Source organism: Lepus europaeus, chromosome 12, assembly GCF_033115175.1.
Source record: "Lepus europaeus isolate LE1 chromosome 12, mLepTim1.pri, whole genome shotgun sequence".
Classification (NCBI taxonomy): domain Eukaryota; kingdom Metazoa; phylum Chordata; class Mammalia; order Lagomorpha; family Leporidae; genus Lepus; species Lepus europaeus.
This window is the reverse complement of record NC_084838.1, coordinates 33,901,133-33,921,952: the sequence shown is the minus strand read 5'-3', so window position 1 is coordinate 33,921,952 and position 20,820 is coordinate 33,901,133. Positions and strand designations below refer to the sequence as shown.

General features: G+C 39.8%; 1 protein-coding gene across 1 annotated transcript in view; it reads right to left on the bottom strand.

Moving 5' to 3' along the window:
• The window catches only part of ERP44 (endoplasmic reticulum protein 44), a 116,020-nt gene that overhangs the window by 2,402 nt on the left and 92,798 nt on the right, over positions 1-20,820 (bottom strand). The window contains exons 9-11 of the mRNA XM_062207880.1: positions 19,310-19,421; positions 17,934-18,075; positions 9-111 (exon numbers count right to left, since the gene is read on the bottom strand). Coding sequence (XP_062063864.1) covers positions 9-111; positions 17,934-18,075; positions 19,310-19,421 — 357 coding nt within the window. The remainder of the gene's footprint in view (positions 1-8; positions 112-17,933; positions 18,076-19,309; positions 19,422-20,820) is intronic.

Below are 20,820 nucleotides of genomic sequence, written 5' to 3'. Positions count from 1 at the left end.
AGTTCTACCTCTCCGGGAGCTGTATCAGTTGGGTCAGGTCCATGATGGAATTCTCTGTGTAGTTTTCCAGAATGTAAGTCAAATACAAATTGCTTGAGTTTTCCAGGAATCCTAAAACCAAAGTCAAATAAAAATTTAGGTTCAACTACAGAAATGTACTTACGAATATTTTTAACAACTACACTTATCAAAAATACTTTTTAAAATTTTACCTACAATCCCACCATCCTACCGTAACTATTACACCAAGGTGTGTGTCAAACATTTCTATACAGTTGTAATCATGGTATCTAGACACTGTTTTGTCTTTTTTTTTTTTTTAATTTGACAGAGTTATAGACAGTGAGAGAGACAGAAAGAAAGGCCTTCCTTCCGTTGGTTTACTCCCCAAATGGCCACCACAGCCAGCACTATGCCGATCTGAAGCCAGGAGCCAGGTGCTTCTTCCTGGTCTCCCATGTGGGTGCAGGGGCCCAAGCACCTGGGCCATCCTCCACTGCCTTCCCGGGCCACAGCAGAGAGCTGGACTGGAAGAGGGGCAGCTGGGACTAGAACCTGGTGCCCATAAGGGATGCCGGCGCCGCAGGCAGAGGATTAACCAAGTGAGCCACAGAACCAGCCCCTGGTTTTTGTTTTTGTTTTACAGGCAGAGTAGACAGTGAGAGAGAGAGACAGAGAGAAAGGTAATCCTTTGCCGTTAGTTCACCCTCCAATTGCCTCTGCGGCTGGCGCGCTGCAGCCGGCGCACCACGCTGATCCGAAGCCAGAAGCCAGATGCTTCTCCTGGTCTCCCATGGGGTGCAGGGCCCAACCACTTGGGCCATCCTCCACTGCACTCCCGGGCCATAGCAGAGAGCTGGCCTGGAAGAGGGGCAACCGGGACAGAATCCAGCGCCCCAACCGGGACTAGAACCCGGTGTGCTGGCGCCGCAAGGCGGAGGATTAGCCTGTTGAGCCACAGCGCCGGCCTCCCTGTTTTGTCTTCTAATTCTATGTGGTTTCACAGAAAATTTTCTATTTTATCATTTTAACAGATACAGTGTAGTTTATCAAGATGCTGTAACCAAACTTTTTAACCATCCTTGAATGCTATGCATTTGTAATTTTCCTTTTCCCTCTCTTCCACACTAAAAAACCTTATGTCCTGCAGAACCACAGTATAAACAACAGCATTAAAGGGAACAACAGTGGTAGGGCTAACCACTTACAACCACAGCTGTGTAACCATAGCACTATTAAGAACCTGTAACAAAAAGATCACCACCATTCAATCTCTCCTAGCATTTGAATCCAGTATCGGCCAGGTGATGGCTCCGAAGCCGTAACCTAGAGCTTCTGAGTCCTCTAGAGATGCAGGTCCTTTAGGGCATTCACTGCCAGCAAGAACCAGTGTCATCAAATGAACCTGCACCAGGGCGGCGCCTTTTCATGTTTTTTTCCTAAACATAAGGGGAGGGGCGGGTGCTGTGGCACATCGGGTAAAGCCACCATCTGCTGTGCCAGCATCCCATATGCACACCGGTTCAAGTCCCAGCTGCTCCTCTTCTGATCCAGCTCTCTGCTATGGCCTGGGAAAGCAGTAGAAGATGGCCCAAGTCCTTGGGCTCCTGCACCCACATTGGAGACCTGGAAGAAGCTCCTGGCTCCTGGCCCCAGATTGGTGCAGCTCTGGCTATTGCGGTCAACTGGGGAGTGAACCAGTGGATGGAAGACCTACTTTTCTCTCTCTCTCTCTCTCTCTCTCTCTCTCTCTCTCTCCCTCCCTCCCTCCCTCCCTCTGCCTCTCTTTCTCTCTGTGTGTAACTCTAACTTTCAAATAAATAAATACACCTTTAAAAAAATAAACACAAGGGGAAATGTCCACAGCTTCTTCCACCACAACTGCAGCTTCACTGGACAGCACAACAATGGGAAAGCAAAACACTTCTCAAGGCCATTAAACCTTTATGTACACTGAAGGAAGGCACTTCTGCAGGATTTTTGATTATTTGTTTTGTTGTGGAGGTCTTCATATATACCCCAAAACATTCTCTTTAAAACTGGGGAAAAACTTCCTCTGATGGCCTCAGACCATTTTGAGGGAAATGACATATGCATCAACATAACTCTCTTTTGATGGACATTACTCCGCTGATTGCAAAACACACATAAGCAAATTTGTGGCACAGACATGCACTGCGCAGAATCAACCTTACTGAGATAAGCAGATCTGTGTATCAGCCTGTGTGCGTGTGATTATTTCCTTGAGTTGTATTCAATAAAGCAGATTATTAAGTTAAAAAATAAGAACTTTTGGCAAAGTGTGGGTGAACCACAGCTACAAAACATCAGCTGCCTACCTGTTAGTTATTTAAAATCTTGCCAGCACATTTATCTCTTTTAATTGAAATCTGTTTTGCTAATTTGATAAGTAAAAGGACAACTGCATTGTAATTTACATTTCTTCAGAAATTAAGCATTTTCCTTCCAGTGCTTGTTTCAATTTATATTTCAGCTCATATGAACTGTCTGCCTTCTCCTGAGACCTTCATACTTTAAAAAAATCATTATATAGTTTCAATAGAAGCCCTTTGTTTTTCATACTTATTACAAGAATGAAAATGCAGGTCCACACACACACACACTTTAACTCTTTGGGTAGAACTGATTTTTTTAAAATCATTAATTTTTGGGAGCAAAGAACAGGGGTCTTGTGTAATATTACCAGTTTCTTTTTGTTTTTATCCTCTCCTGAGGTCCTGGAAGTGCTGTTTTCTTCCCTTCAATAACTCCCACTGAGACAGACCAACCAATAACTTCATTGTACACCCATTTTGGCTCCCCACTAGGTCCAATGCAACAGAGACCAGCAGGTGTCAAATGCACAGTTTACAAATACAAATGGCTGTCAGGTAGCTGTATTGACAGAATGCCTCTGAAAGCTTCTCTGGTGCTGAAAGAATCACACATGTCCCAGAGATAAACACTGAGAGGAGATCAATTTAAATTTAATCTGACATCATCTACTGCCATTCACAGCAAAGCGCGCTAAAACATATATCCATTCAATCCATAGGTTCTCAAATGGTCTATTATGTTTAAGATAAAGCCTCTGCTAGTTTGTTTTTTAAGGGCTAAAGATTATCATAACAAATACCAAATGAACTGCTTCTGCTAGGTCAAGAAGTAACTTATGAGTAAATCTTAAATGTGACAAATTCATATAGAACATCCAAAACAGATTTTTCCTGACGTTGATTTTTGTTCTTTACCAACAAATGAGAAGAGAGAAAGAACTGTGAGGAAACAGCAAAGACAAGGGAGACGGGATAAATCTGAACTGATGTCACAGAAGAACGACTACAAAAGCTCTTATTTGGCATGTGGCCAGAAATTATTTACCATTATTAAGAAGTAACAATCACTGAATCAACAATAAGTTACCAAGAAAACAGACAACATGATAATCTGCTAAAAAGGAAAATAGGTGGACCTCTAGCATAATAAAATTATATTTTCTCTCCATCTTCCAAATACTTACGTTTTTTTCACAATTAATTTTTAGAGGAGGGAAGGCAGTAAAGTACACAAATGCTTCGTTTATGAATAAGCTTTGATAAATGCATAAGTATTTTTATTATTTTAAAAAATTTATATATGTAATTTACTTTTTCAGGATTGAGGGGTTTTTTTTGTTTTTTTTTTTTTGTTTGTTTGTTTTTGACAGGCAGAGTGGACAGTGAGAGAGAGAGAGACAGAGAGAAAGGTCTTCTTTTGCCGTTGGTTCACCCTCCAATGGCCGCCGCGGCCGGCGCACCGCGCTGATCCGAAGCCAGAAGCCAGGTGGTTCTCCTGGTCTCCCATGGGGTGCAGGGCCCAACCACTTGGGCCATCCTCCACTGCCCTCCTGGGCCACAGCAGAGAGCTGGACAGGAAGAGGAGCAACCGGGACAGAATCCAGTGCCCCGACCGGGACTAGAACCCAGTGTCCCGGCGCTGCAAGGCGGAGGATTAGCCTGTTGAGCCACGGCGCCGTCTTAGGATTGAGTTCTATGCATGTACCTTGTTTTCTTCCCCACAAAGCGGATAAGACAAATCTCAACATCCTTTTCAACTCAGACCCTTTCTCTTCCCCAAACCTCTACTCCTGTGTATCATACACACGCAATCACACAATATATAACCATGAGAATGGCTTGTTCCCCTTAGCATACTGCATTCAACAGTCATCCATTTTGTACAAAGTATATACCTTTATTTATTGTTGAGTAATACAGTACCAAGGGGGAAATAAAAGGTACCTCAAAAAGTTTATGGGAAAACAGAATTAAAATATTTTGGTGCATTAGGGGCTGCCACCTTCAGTGCCAGCATCCCATGTGGGCACTGGTTGGAGTCTCGGCTGCTCCAATTCCGATCCAGCTCTCTGCTGTGGCCTGGGAAAGCAGTAGAAGATGGCCCAAGTCCTTGGGCCTTGCACCCGTGTGGGAGACCCTCCTGGCTCCTGGCTTCGGATTGGTGCGGCTCCAGCCATTACGGCCAGTTGGGAAGTGAACCAGCGGATGGAAGACCTGTCTCTTTCTCTCTCTTTCTGCCTCTCCTTCTCTGTGTAACTCTGACTTTCAAATAAATAAATCTTTAAAAAATATTTTGGTGCAAAAAAAAATTTGAAATCCATACTTTTTTTCATAATAAGCTTTTTTCATAAACTTTCTGAAGACGCCTCTTTTGCAGATTTCAATTTTTTTTTCATCAAAATAAAAAAATTCTACTTTTCAGGTACCTTTTGACACACCTTCACACAATAATTGCTTTGGGGGCCAGCGCTGTGGCATAGCATGGGTAAAGACACGACCTGCAGTGCCAGCATCCCATGTGGGTGCCAGTTTGAGTCCTGGCTGCTCCACTTCCTATCCAGCTCTCTGCTATGGCCTGGGAAAGCAGTGAAAGATGGCCTAAGTCCTTGGACCCCTGCACCTGCATGGGAGACACGGAATAGGCTTCTGGCTCCTGGCTTTAGATTGGCCCAGCTCTGGCACTTGTGGCCATTTAGGAAGTGAACCAGGAGATGGAAGCCTCTCTCTCTGCCTCTGCCTTTCAAATAAATAAATAAATCTTTTAAAAAAAAGCAAAAATAATTAGCTTTTCCATTTACCCATTCAAGGAGACACCTGGAATCTTTCCAGATTTTGGTGAATGTAAACAATGCTACTCCAAATATTTGTGAACAGGTCTCTGTGAAAACGTTATTTCCGTAGAATGAAAACGAGGTCATCTGGACCTTCTGAAGAAACTGCCAGGGCTGGCTCTGTGGTATAGTGGATTAAGCTGCTACCTGCAATGCTGGCATCCCAGATGAGCACTGGTTTTGAGTCCCAGCTGTTCCACTTCCGATCCAGCTCCCTGCTAATGTGCCTGGGAAAGCAGTGGAAGATGGCTCAAGCGCTTGGGCCCTTGAACCCACCAGGGAGACCCAGATGAAGCTCCTGGCCCTTGGTTTTGGTCTGGCCCAGCCCTGGCTATAGCAGCCATCTGGAAGAAATAATCAGTGGATGGAAGATCTCTTTCCCTCTTCTCCCCCTTTCTCTAACTCTGCCTTTTAATAAAATAGAGCTCTTCCATCTGCTGGTTCATTTCTCAGATGGCCACAATGGCTGGTGCTGGGTCAGGATGAAGCCAAGAGCTTCATTTGAGTTTCCCAGATGGGTGTTAGGAACCCAAATGCTTGGGCCTTTTCCCAGGCCATCAGCAGGGAGCTGGGTTGGAAGTAGAACAGTCAGGACTTGAACGGGCACACATGTGGGATGCAGACACTGTTGGTGGTGGCTTAACCTGCTGTGCCACAGTGCCTGACTTATTTCACTTTATATAGTGCCCTACAGATTCATCTACATTGTCAGAAATGACAGCATTTCTTTTTGTGTTTATTTGCCACATTTTCTTTATCCACTCATCTACTGATGGTTATTTAAGTTGATTCCTTATGCTAGCTATTGTGAATAATGCTGCAACAAACATAGGATCAGAGATATGTCTTTGACAATTCTGATTTCATATCCTTTGGATACATATCCAATACTGGGATTTCATGATCAGAGAGTAGTTCTATTTCTAATTTTTTGAGGAACTTCCACACTGTTTTCCACAGTGGCTGTACTAATTTATATCACCACCAAGAGCATACAAGGGCTCCCTTTTCTCCACATCCTCACCAGTACTTGGAATCTTTTGTCTTCTTGATAATAGCCATTTATGGCCTAACAGGTTATGAGCTGATGTGATTTTAATTTGCATTTTTCTGAAGATTAGTATTGTTGGACATTTATTATATACCTGCTGACCACCTGTATGTCTGCTTTTGAGACATGTCTACTCAAATCCTTTGCCATTTTAATGCATTTTTTAACTACTGAGTTGTTAAGAGTTCTTTATATATTGTGAACATGAACCACTTAGATATATAGTTTGCAGATATTTTCTATATGATCTACAGAATGATGCATAGATTGTCTCTTCACTCTGCAGATTGCTTCCTTTGTGGTACAGAAGGTTTTTAGCTTCATGTAATCCAACATCTCTATTTTTTCCTTTTGCTGCTTGTGCTTTTGGAATCATATTCAAAATATCATTGCTCAGACAAATGTCATAGAGGTTTCCTCATTTCCTTAAAGCAGTTTACAGCTTTACGTTTAAGTCTTTAATTCATTTGGAATTGACTGTATATGGTGTGAGGTGAGGGTCAAATTTCATTCTTCTGTATGTGAATAAATACTTTTCCCATATCATTCATTTATGGAACAGACTGTCCTTCCCCCCATTAAATGTTCTTGCCTCCTCTGTCAAAAATCAAGTGACCAGGAAGCAAGTATGGGCCTAACAGTTAAGGGGCCTACATCCCACATCGGGGTTCCTGGGATGGATTCCCAGCTCTCATGACTCCTCTAGCACAGACCCTGCGAGGAAGCAGTGATTGCTCAAGTAACTGGCTCCCTGCTACCCACACGGGAGTCCTGGATTATGTTCCTAGCTCCCAGCTTCAGCCTCAGCCTCAGCCATCTGTGATCACTTTGGGAGTGAACCAACAGATGTGGGCTTTCTCCTCTGTCTCAAATATTTTTTTAAATTAGTAACCATAAATGTGCATGGTACCATGCCTCTGACTTTATTCTTTCTGCTCAACTGCTTTAGTTATGCAGGGTCAGTTGTAGTTCCATACACATTTGGGGATTGCTTTTTCTGTATCTGTGAAAAATTTTGACAGCAGTTTTATAAAATACATAATTTTGGACAGTATGGACATTTTAATATTAATTCTTCCAACCCATAAACACAGATTATCTCTCCCTTTGGCTTAATTTCTTTCATCAATGTATTATAATTTTCAGTGTATGTCTTTCACTTTCTTGGTTAAACTGACTCCCAAGTATCTTATTTCTTTTGTAGCTATTGTAAATGGGATTGTTTTCCTGATTTCTTTTCTAGGCAGTTCACTGTTATTGTATAAAAATGCTAATGGTTTTGCGTTATGCCCCAGAACTTCACTGAATTCATGCATTAGTTCCAACAGGTTTCTTTGGTGGAGTCTTTAGGGTTTTTTATATACAGTCTGCATATCCTTTATACAAAATATTTAGGAACAAACATGTTTCATGTTTTAGAGATTTTTTAGATTTTTGGAATACCTGCATAGACTTTATTGGGTGAGTATTATTAATCCAGGTATCTAAAATCCAAAATGCGCCAAAATCTGTTACTTTTTGAGCATCATATTGGCACCCAGAAAGTTTCAGATTTCTGGATTAGAGATATTCACTCTATAAGATCAAGTTATCTGCAAACAGGGACAATTTAATTTCTTCCTTTCCAATTTGGAAGCTTTTCATTGTCTTCCCTAACTGTTGTGGGTAGGACTTCTAGTACTATGCTGAATAGAAGTGGTAAGAGTGGGAATCCTTGTCTTGTTCCTGATCTTTGAGAAAAGCTTTCAACTTTTCAACACAGAGTATGATATCTGCTATGGGCTTGTCATACATGGCCTTCATTATGTTGCAGTATCTTCTTTGTGTACCTAATTTGTTGAATTTTTATCATGAAAGAATACTTTGTTGAATGCCTTTTCTGTATCTAGTGAAATATCTATGGTTTTTGTCTTTCATTTTGTTAATGTTGTATATCACACTTACTGATTTGCATATGTTGAGCCACCCTTGCATTCCAGAGAAAAGTGTCACTTACTAATGATAAATTATCCTTTTAATGTGCTATTGAATTTGGTTTGTTAGTATTTTGTAGAGGATTTTGTATCTATGTACTTCAGGGATACTGGCCTATAATTTTCCTGTACTGTCCTTGTCTGGCTTTGGTATCAAGGTAAAGATGGCTTTGTAAAATGAGTTTGGAAGTTTTCCCTTCTCTTTAACTATCTGAAAGACTTGGCATTAGTTCTTCCTCAAATGTCTGGTAGAAGTCATCACTGAAGTCATCAGATCTTAGGCTTTTCCTTGATGGGAGATTCTTTATTATTCATTCAATGTCCATACTTGCCATTGGCCCCCTGAAATACTCTCATTTCTTAATGATTTGGTCTTCGTAGGCTGTATATGTCTAGGAACTTATCCATTTCTTCTAGGTAATCCAGAGGGAGTTTCATTATATTCTTAGTTTGCTAAGCATTTTCATCATGAATGGATGCTGAACTTTATTATTAGATGCTTTTTCTGTATCTACTGATATTATCACTAGTTTTTCTCATTCTCTTATATTAATACATGCAGTTTTAAAAATAACACTCATTTTTTATGAACTTTTTGAAAAGTCTTCACATGCATGGATTCCAAAAATTTTTGCACCAAAATAAACTTATCTTTTAATTCCATTTTCCACAAATGTTTTGAAGTATACTCCCATGTTCAATTTTGAGTGTTGAACGAACTAGCCTTGCATGCTTTGAATAAAGTCCAGTTAGTTATGATACATCCCTTTTATATATTGTTGGATTTGATTTCCCAATATTACTTAATACTTTTTAAAAATATACATTTTTAAAAATGCATTTGAGGGAAGCGGGAGACACAGCAGATCCATAGAATAGCAGATGTCCTAAATAGCACTCTGGCCTCAGAATCAGCCCTTAAGGCATTCGGATCTGGCTCAAGAGCCCATGAGAGTATTGTAGGCATGGAAAGCCAAGACACTCTGGGAAAAAAAAAAAAAAAAGAAGAAGAAGAAGACCTAAATGAAAGATCTCTGCGAGTGAGATCCCAGTGGAAAGAACGGGGCCATCAAAGATGGAGGTACCTTTCTCTGAAGGGAGGAGAGAACTTCCACTTTGACTATGACCCTGTCAGAATAAGATCAAAGTTGGCAAACCCTAAAGGCTTCCATAGCCTTGGCAACTCATGACTAGAGCCTAGAGAGATTACTGATGCCATAAACAAGAGTGTCAAATTGTTAAATCAACAACAGGAGTCACTGTGTACTTACGTCTCATGTGGAATCTGTCCTTAATGTGTTGTCCAATGTGAAGTAATGCTATAACTAGTACTAAAACAGTATTTTATACTTTGTGTTTCTGTGTGGGTGCAAACTGATGAAATCTTTACTTAGTATACACTGAATCGATCTTCTGTATATAAAGATAATTGAAAATGAAAAAAGAAAAACTTGGTTTTAAACTGGATATTGCATAGAAAATTAATCAATTTTTAAAAAATATCATGTAGGATCTCTGTCCTTAATGTGCTGTACATTGTGATTTAATGCTATAACTAGTACTCCAACAGTATTTTTCACTTTGTGTTACTATGTGGAGGCAAACTGTTGAAATCTTTACTTAATATATACTAAACTGATCTTCTGTATATAAAGAGAATTGAAAATGAATCTTGATGTGAATGGAAGGGGAGAGGGAGCGGGAAAGGGGAGGGTTGCAGGTGGGAGGGAAGTTTGGGGGGGGGGAAGTCATTGTGATCCAGAAGCTGTACTTTGGAAATTTATATTCATTAAATAAAAGTTAATAAAATAAATAAATAAAAATGCATTTGAAAGGCAGAGTTATCGAGTAGGAAGAGACAGAGAGAGGGAGAGAGATCTTCCAACCACTGATTCACTCCCCATGTGGCCAGGACTGTGACAGGCCAAAGCCAGGAGTCAGGAGCTTCACTGGGTCTCTCACATGGGTGCAGGGGCCCAAGAACTTGAGCCATTTTCCGCTGCTTTCCTAGGTGCATTTCCTAGGAGCTGGATCAGAAGCAGAGCAGCCAAGTCTCAAACCGGCACCCACATATGGGATGCTGACGTTGTGGGCAGTAGCTTTATTTTCTATGCACAATGTCAGCCCCTAATATTACTTAATACATTTTAATTCAACTTATACAATAACATAGTAGAGACTCATTAAATGTATTACACAGTAAGAACCACTGATTTTGCAATTTAAGTTGCTTAACTTCTTGAACATTCATTTTTCTGGTCTGTAAAAATAAGAACTGCTTCATTTAACTTCATCGTATTGTATTTCACAGTCTGATAGACTTGGATTTGAATGTTATTGCCTATCATAAAGATATAGAGACTTACAATAGCATTGATCATGAATGAGACATTGCTCTCATAAGAGCTGCAGATATATATATTCGTTTAATGTTCACAACCACCCTGTGAAGTAGACATTATTATTATTCCCACTTTACATATGAGGAAACTGAGGCACAGGAGAGTTAGAGTGAATTCCCCTGGATGACACAGCTAGTATTAACAGAACGGGATTCAAACCTAAATAGTCTGTATCTGTAATCTGAGCCCTTAACCACTATGCCATTTTGCCTCTTCATTCCATCTTAAAATTTCTTTATTGTAAAGTAGACATAATATCTAACTTATAAGCTTGTTGTACATAAATTGAGAACACACATAAAGTATATAGGAGTGCTGGTATACTCCTGGCTGTATCAGCATTTGCTGTCCAGTTTTCTGTGAGGACCAAATGAGGTAAAAATATACTGAAATGCTTTATGAAGCATAAAAGTAACATCAGCTGTACAATACATAAGATACAAATGGTGTTTAGGGACCTGGATCAATATGTGTATATATTTCCCTAGTAGCTGACATTGCAGACACCTTCAAACATCAAAACCAAAGATACGGAGAGGAGAGGAGGACAATAACAGGGCAAATGGCAACAACAGAAGTATATATTCCAGATGTGACAATGGAATCATTCAAAGTAGTCAAACTCTTAAACCTGTAATAAGCAGATTAAACTGAAAGCTAATTAAACTAAACATTTACTGAACATGTACTAATACTGTCACAGACAAAAAAAAAATACAAACAATAAGAGATAATCAAAATGTGCCTTTTACGGAGTTCTATCAGTACCAACTTTTGTTTTCCACTTATGAAAACCTTCATTTGGCAGGAGAAAGAAAAAAAGGATCCCCTAGACAAGGATGAACAAAACTAAACTCTCAGAATTGAAACAGACCTTAGTGGTGACCTGATTCAAAATGTTTTTTTTCCTACTTACCTTTTTGAGTTCTTTGTAATTCCATCTAAGTCCTGGTCAATGTGGTAGGCTCATTCATCACAGCAAATGACCAGTTTGCTAAATTAGTAAAATACCCATTCCTCAACCCCATTTTAGGGTTCCCCCCCTGATCACCACAACCACCCCACCTTCATACTAATATATACACTTAGTTGTAGCAAACATTCCCAGACTGAGTAGTTCAAAGAATTATAGTAATTTCCAGAGATTTTGGTGATGTAGGAGAAATGGCCTAGAGTCCAGAACTGGAGAACTCATTATCAGAGTAACCTATTCCACTTTTGGAGGTTGTGATAATAAAAAAAAAAAAAGTCTTCCCAGGAATGACCTAAAAGCTATCCTGCTGCTGCTTTTCCTTCTGCCACCTGGGGAACATCACTGACAGCTAAAAACTCTTAAGGTACAGATGAGTATTCTCCGCCTTTTTTTTTTTTTTTTTTAATTTGAAAGGCAGAGTCAGAGAGATGAGGGGGGAGGGGGGGAGGGAGGGAGGGAGAGGGAGAGGGAGAGAGAGAGAGAGAGATTTTCTACTTGCTAGCTCATTCCTCAAATGGCTGCAATGGCCAGAGCTGGGCCAGGAACAAGGAGCTTCCTCCGTGTCTCTCACATGGGTACAGGAGCTCAAGCACTTGGGCCCTCACCCACTGCTTTCCCAGAGAGCATTAGCATGGAGTTGGATTGGAAGTAGAATGGCCAGGTCTCAAATAGGTGCCCATAAGGGTGCCCTCATTACAGGAAGAGGCTTAACCTGCTATGCCACAATGCCAGCCCCCTGACTACCATCTTGAAGATAGGAACTTACTCTTGAATGTCCTTCAACAGTCTTATACCACATGTCATCATTTATTCTGTTCTCCCACAGCTGTTGAAGATTCTCCTATCTCTCCTTAGGTTCTAAAATTACTCTCTACGAAAATCTGTTTCTTTAGATTTGGCAGGAAATCAGTCTGATCAAACAATAGGAAAAAACCCTCAGGATTCATAGACCTGTGATCTAGTTTCAAGTACTGGTAAATACTGTCTCTTTGAACATATTTACATTTACACTGCTTTTACGTGTTCAGAAAATGTAACTTTTCAGATCACGTTATTAGCTTGGGATTTGGGGGCTCAATTCACCCTGTTGTGAATCTCATCTCTACCATTACGTGGCTATGTGGCCTTGTAATTCATTTTACTTCCCTGAGCCTCAGTTTCTCTGAAACAAGGAAAAGGCAAACTGAACACCGACCGGTTGCTTCTACTTCTGGCATGGAAGGAGACTCTATACCATTAATCTGCTTTCCCTAACTTTACCATAACCATACTTCTTCCAGATGAGCCCAGAAATGCCAAGTTACAAAGTAAACATAATAGTAATTATAATAATTTATGGAAACTGCTTATCATTTAAGTAGTAATTACTATGTAGCACAATAACAATTATTCAAGCCATTAAATATGTCAAATTCACTTGGCTGCATTTTTTATTAGATTTTTTTTAAAAAGATTTATTTGAAAGGCACAGTTAGAGAGAGAGAAAGGTCTTCTGTCCACTAGTTCACTCCTCAAATGGCTTCTGGGCCAGACTGAAGCCAGGAGCCAGGAGCTTCTTCCAGGTCTCCCACGTGAATGTTGGGGCCCAAGGACCTGGGCCATCTTTCACTGTCTTCCCAGGCCATTAGCAGGGAGCTGGATTGGAAGTGGGGCAGATGGAACCTGAACCAGCGCCCATGTGGGACACAAGTATTGCAGGCAGCAGCTTTACCTGCTATACCACAGAGCCAGCCCCTTTCATTAGGTTTTTAACATTAACATCTGTTCACATAGTTTCTATATGTAGCTCTCGCAGCAGGTACCTACTCACAGTTTTAAAAATTTTGGAGAGAGGGGCTGGCATCTGGCTAATGGGTAAAGCTGCTGCCTGCAATTCAAGTCCCAGCTGCTCTACTTCCAATTCAGCTCCCTGCTAACACACCAGAGAAAGCAGAAGATGGCTCAGGTCCTTGGACCCCTGCATCCATATGGGAGATCCAGATGAAGCTCCTGGCTCCTGGCTTTAGCCTGGCCCAGCCCTGGCCATTGCAGTCATTTGGGAATTGAACTAGCAGATGGAAGATCTCCCTGCTCCCACCCGCCTTGTAATTCTGCCTTTCAAATAAATGAAATAAATTTCAAAAAAAAAAAAAAAAAAAAAAAGGTTGGAGGGAATAGTGCCATAGAAGGGAAAATCAGGCATATAAGGGAGAAAATGAAGCAGTAATTTGTCTCAAAGAGCTTCAAATATAATCACTTATCTCATCCCTACTTACTGAACTGATAGCTGGAAAGAGGGAGGAGGAAAATTTCCCATTTCCATATTTCTTTGGAGAATCTTAATGGCACAGTTTCTCAATGTACTGTCAGCTGATGAATTAACATCGCTAAGCCCAGTGCCTGGTTCATGGTCCAGGGAATCATAGCTGGGGAGTGGATAGATTGGGTCATATGATAAAGAATATGACCACTCATGTTAGTCTGGGTTCTGCAGGAAACACACACCTGATGAGAACAGAAGTGCCAGAATGTTTTAAATCTGCCTTAAGAACTGCAGCAGTAGAGAGTCAAGTAAGAACTCCTCAACAGGATTCTCTTGATGCATAATACATGTTCCCACAAATAAAACCCAAAGTTGGGCATAGTTTACTGTCTCAAAGACCTAATTTGAGGTCTAGCTGACTTCCACTAATAATTTGAAACTTTATATTTAGGGCTGTAAGTTTCCCATTAAAAGAAAGATGGGAAACAATAACCACTACCCAAGACTTATCCACTACTCAGCATGGGGTATTGTGCTGATAAAATGCCATATAAATGACCCATGGGTCAGGCAGCATTTTAATGACAAACAGTCACTATGCCTAGAATCTCTTGCAGCAAAGTCACCTATCAGAACTTTCCTCTCTTGTAAAAAGCTCATTATTTTAGTTTGAGCTTATAGCTTCACAAAACAAATTCACGAAGGAGTGAGAGGAAAAGAATACCCAACCAGCTAATTTGTTGAGCCAAATGGTCAAGGCTTACACACCAACTGTCTAGAAACATGACAGGAAGTTAAGGAGACACGGATCTCTAAGGTGGGCTTGTGGGTACCATTTTCTTCCTTTTACATCTAGCATGATTCTGTCCTCTCAGTTTGCACCCACTTCCTCACTCTAATATGATCTTGCTTCCTTTGCCAGTTAAAAACAGGAATCAGGACAGGAACCTCAGCAATCTTCTCCTGTTGTCACTAACACCACAACCCCCAAACAATCTCCAAAGAAGTGATACACCCTTCCAGCCCTCTCGTTCTCATCAGAGCCCAAGAAGGTTATTTCCTCTACTTTGCTTCCCAGTCCTTTAGTACTCCTTATTTTGCTTCACAAATTAGCTCTTCTTTTTCCTATCTCTTCAAATTTTACTCCATTTGGTTTTGTTCAACAAGCATTTAATCATATTTAGTTTCTTCTACTTGGGGAAAGAGGGATTAAACTGTTATTTCATCATGTCTCTGGAGCTCTCTCTCTGTTCTCTTTCCCATTAAGGCAAGTTTCCATAAGAATTTCTATGCCTCACTCCTCTCTGGATTTTTCTTACCTCTCAGACCGTGCTTCCTTGGCCTTTTCTACATGGTTCCCTCCTCTGACCTTCCATTAAATGTCGGTGTTCATCAAGGTTCCATTGTGAACCCTGTTCTGGGTTATCACATCTGTTTCAATGACTTCAGCAATATTCTCATGTGCTCAAGACCTAGCCTTTATCTCACTCTTAAAAATCAGAACGAAGTAAATCCCCTAAACTCCCTACTGGATATCTCCTTTGTGATCCACAGGCAGCTCAAATTCAATACGCCAGGGAGGGAAACTCCTTACATATTCACTCCAGGGCTGATCCCCCACTGACTTCCCCAGTTCATTTAACAGCAGCACAAGCCAGCTGGCTGCCCAAGTCCTATAACAGAACCCTTTAACTTAATCATTCATCTAACAAAATGCTGTAGGCTTTGACCAACATCTCCCCACTTTGTAACTATATCTTCCATCTTTAGTTAATATCATTCTATTCTCCACATCTATTGAGTTCAGTTTTTTATATTTCACATAGGAGTAAGGTCATGTAATATTTGTCTTTCTGTGTGTGGCTTATTTTCACTTCACGTAATGCCCTCAAGGTTCATCCATGCTGTCACAAATGACAGGGTTTTCTTTTTTATAAGCTGAATAGAACTCACTTGTGTATATATAAACCAGTTCATCTGCTCGTAAGATACTTGGGTTAATTCCATATCTTGGCTATTGTGTATAATATACATGGGATGCAGATATCTCTTGGATATACTATTTCATATTCTTGGAATACACACCTAACAATGCAACTGCTGGACACAGGGTATCTCTATTTTTAATTTTCTCAGGAACTTCTATGACATTTTCCATAATAGCTGCACTAATATACATCCCCACCAAAAGTATACAAGGGTTCCCTTTTCTGCACCTCCTTCCCAGCACTGTTACCTTCATTCTGGTAATAGCCTTTTGCAACCTAACTGATAGGAAGTGATGTCTCATGTGGTGTTAACTTGAATTTCTATGATAATTAGTGATGTTAACCATTTTTCATATACCTATTGGCCACTTGTATGTCTGCTTTGAGAAATATTTATTCAACTCCCTTGACAATTTTAAAATTGTACTATTTCTTACTATTGAATTTTTTAATTCCTTAATGTTTGGATATTAATCATTTATCAGATGTATAGTTTGCAATTTTTTTTTTTTACATTCTTAGGTTGTCCTTCATTCTGCAGACTTTCCTTTGCTGTACAGAAACTTTTTAAAATTTGGTCTGATCCCAATTATTTATTTTTACTTTTGTTGCCTGTGCTTTTGGGATTACATCCAAAAAAGTCACTGCCCAGACACACCAATGTCACAGAGCTTTCCCCCATATGAGGGGGCTTCAAAAGGTTCATGTAAAATGTGCATTATGTTTTCATTCTATTTTCCCATGAACTTGTTGAAGTCCTCTCATATTTCCTTCAAATAGTTTTCCAGTATTAGGTCTTATGTTTTAGTCTTAAGTCCATTTTGAATTAACATTTGCATATGGTGTGAGATGAGAGTCTGATTTCAATTTTCTGAATGTGAATATCTAGTTTTCCTCCCTTTTCCCAGCACCATTATTAAACAGACTGTTCTCTCTCCATTAGGTGTTCATGGCACCGTCATCAAAAATCAAGTGACCATAAATGTGTGGATTTATTTCTGTGCTCTCTAGTTTGTTAGTATTTATTAAGGAGTTGCATCAATGCTCATCAAAGACATTGCATTATAATTTTCTATTTTATAGTGCCTTTGTCTGGCTTTGGTATGAGGGCCTCAAAAAATGGGCCTGGAAATTTTACCACTGTTTCAGTTTTTCTGTAGTTTGAGAAATACTGGTATTAGTTCTTTAAATGTCATACAGAGTTCATCAGTGAAACCAAGTGGTCCTGGGTTTTTCATTGATGGGAGACTTGTTAGTACTGATTTAACCTCCTTACACATTATTGATGTGTTCAGATTTTATTTCTTTATGCTTCAGCTTTGGTATATGTGTAGGAATTTGTCTATTTCTTCTAGGTTACCAATTTGTTGGTGTATAATTTTTCATAGTAGTCTCATGAATTATTTGTATTTCTCTATCAGGTATATCTCCTCCTTCATTTATGATTTGAGTCTTCTCTCTTAGTTTAACAAATGGCTTTATTAGCAGAAGATGGTCAAAGTCCTTGGGACCCTGTACCTGCATGAGAGACCTGGTAGAAGCTCCAGGTTCCTGGCTGTGGATTGGGACAGCTCTGGCCAATGCAGCCATCTGGGGAGTGAACCAGTGGATGGAAGGCCCCCCCCCCCCCGCCTTTCTATAACTCTGCCTTTCAAATAAATAAATATATCTTTTTTTTTTTTTAAATGGCTTTTCAATTTTGCTCATCTTCTTGAAGAATCGGTGTAGTTTTCTTGCTTTCTTCAGCTAGATGTAGTCACAAATGAACAGCAACATTATCAATTACCTTCAACCTGACCTAGGAGTACAATCTATGTTCCTCGATGTGCTGGCAAAGATCAAGTTCAATGCAGAGGGAATCTCTCATAAGAAACAAATTTTTTTTCAGGGATTAATTCTCAATCATTAATCAATAATCACCCAAGTATTAATCACCAATTCCAGTCACCTAATGCTGGCATTTCTACAGGAATAAATCATAATTCTTATGGTCAATAACACCACAATCTTCAGTGAAAAAAAACTCCACCAGCTTCCTTATTCTTCTAACATAAGATTACTTTAAAAAGTCCAATAATTGCTTAAAGTTCATTTTTGAGAATATATCAGTAATTTGAAAAACAAAATGAATACTTACAATACATCCTTGAAGTTTTCAAACACATACATATGCCTGAAGCTGTCAATAGCTATAACAGGGCAATCTGCTGGAGTTTTCTGTATATGCAGAAGAGGATGTCTAAATTTGTCACAATCTGCATGTAAAAAGTTTACTGTACCTTTAAAAGAAACAATTTTAAGATGTAGGTTAGAATTTTCTTGAGCTTATTCTCATAAGATCATAAGTTCACATGAAATGATATGCTAAAAAAAATTCCCAACATTCTTTAGAGTGATATATATCAGAAAAACAAAAAAGTTGATATCACAACACTAAAAGAGATAGGATTTTAGCTCTTAAGAAAGGGAGTACAATTTCTTTAAAAGGTATGTAAACTGAACCAAAATTTGAATGTATTAGTGAATTTATTTTCTTGAAATGGGCAGTCGTTTGCTTTGCAAATTACCCAGGCTCTGGGCAGCAAGTTACTAAAAGTGATAGGGGACCATTTTCATTCTAGCTGTTCAGCCCCTCCTGATTGACTTAACCTAATTTAACCTCCAAAATATTTACTAAGTGACTAAAATAGGCAACTCCACAGAATGCTGTTAGTGTGTTTTGTTTGACTTTGTTCTCTAACAACAGAGTGGACACCTCAAATTCCACTTAGCTGCTCTGCAGAAAACTAGACAGCTACTCAAGTTTCTTTCATTTAAAAATAAAAGTTAATCAGACCATGTAATAAGCTCTCTCAGCAATATCTCTTGGAAGTATCTATTGGCACGTGGATCAGACAAGAATCAATTTGCTAGCAGAAAGTACCTCAGGAACCAGCACTGTGACGTAGCGAGTAAAGGCACCACTGCGGTGCTGGCATTCCAAATGGTCACCGGCTCGAATCCCAACTGCTCCATTTCTGATCCAGCTCTCTGCTAAAGTCTGGGAAAACAGTACAGGATGGCCCAAGTCCTTGGGCCCCTGCACCCATGTGGGAGACCCGGAAGAAGCTCCTGGCTTCGGATCGGCACAGCTCAGGCTGTTGCAGCCAATTGGGGAGTGAACCAGTGGATGGAAGACCTCTCTCTCTCTCTCTCTCTCTCTCTCTAACTCTTTAAAATAAATAAATCTTTAAAATAAAAAAAGAAAGTACCCCAAATTAATGTTATTCACCCATAACTCTGCTTTTCATGTTATTTGATTTCTCTCTCTAAAACAGTCATGATTTAGGGGAAAAAAACAAAACAATATTATATTTGTACTAATGCCTCTCCCACATTTGAATATAAAAGTTAAAATCAGAAGTTTTTAACCCAAATATGTTTATGTGAATATAACACAGAAGGGAAGAGAGAGAGAAGGAAAGGGAGAAAGAGAAAAAGGAAAGGTGAAAATAAACACCTTAATCTGTCTACCTTTTTCACTTATTAATTGCCGGGCTACTTCATTCTGGAATATTTCTAAGCTTTCTGTATCATCTTTCATATGGAAGAGTATAAGAAAAGGCAATCCTTCTTCTGTCAATTCCTGTAGAGAAAAGCAGTAAATGAGAATTATCAGGTTTCTCCATTCAGTTCTAGCTATTCTCTAGTTAGGAACAGTTTTGAATCCACTTCATGTAACATCATGGGGAAAAAATAAGATCATATGGTATAAACAAACATAATAACCTTAACCAAAGAGTGAATTCACTTTTTAACTCACCCCAAGTACACAGGCACTCAGAAGACCCTCTGCTGCAGGAACTAATCCACTTTAAAGGAAAGTCTGTACTGGACTACTGAGCAGCTGAACATGAGGTTTCAAAGGGCAGCCAGTTGAAGCCAGGACATTTAGAACGTAAGGAATTATACTGCTTCTTCATCAAGATGTTAATCATTTTAGGGTAGTGTAAAGTTGGTTAGTATTTTCAGTCTTCACAGGTAACATTGAAAAACTGAGGAGGGGCCGGCGCTGTGGTATAGCGGGTAAAGCCGCTGCCTGCAGTGCTGGCATCCCATACGGGTGCTCCACTTGTGATCCAGCTTTCTGCTATGGCCTGGGAAAGCAGTACAAGATGGCCCAAGTCCTTGGGCTCCTACACCCATATGGGAGACCCGGAAGAAGCTCCTGGCTCCTGGCTTCGGATTAGCACAGCTCTGGCCACTGCGGCCAACTGGGGAGTGAAACAGCAAATGGAAGACTTCCCTCTCTCTCTCTCTCTCTCTCTGCCTCTCCTGCTCTCTCTGTGTAACTCTGACTTTCAAATAAATAAATAAATCTTAAAAAAAAAAAAGAAAGAAAAAAGAAAAACTGAGGTTATCAGCAGTAAATCTGATTAGAAACTCATGTTTATTTTAAGGTTTATTACAAAAACCACTCCAGTTATATATGCAACATACCCAAAACTGAAAAGTGCTTTATTAAAAATGTAATGTATTGGAGTGAAATTGCCTAGTCTCTACTGTTGAGGAACAGTGTTGGGAAGAGGAGGAGGAGGAGGAGGAGGAGGAGGAGGAGGAGGAGGAAGAATTGTGGGAGCATGGGCAGGAGGGAGGGTAGGGTGGGAAGTACCACTATATTCCTAAATCTGTACATGTGAAATACATGAAATTTATGTACCTTAAATAAATTTTTTAAAAAGTGTTTTATTCAGGGTAAAAGACAAACCCCCAAAATACAGCCAGTTTTCAACCAGTAAACTATTAATCCTTTGGCTTCCCTATCCTCTAAGACACAATAATAATGAAATTAGGCCAATTAATATCCCTACAATGGCCTTTCAGTATTACATGTGAAAGGAGAGTCTCTCACTTTACTCTGAAAGTAGAAATGATTAAGCTTAGTGAGGAAGGCATGATGAAAACCAAGACAGGTTGAGAATGGATCTCTTGTGCCAGTTAGTCAAACTGTGAATGCAAAGTTCTAGAAGGATATTAAAAATGCT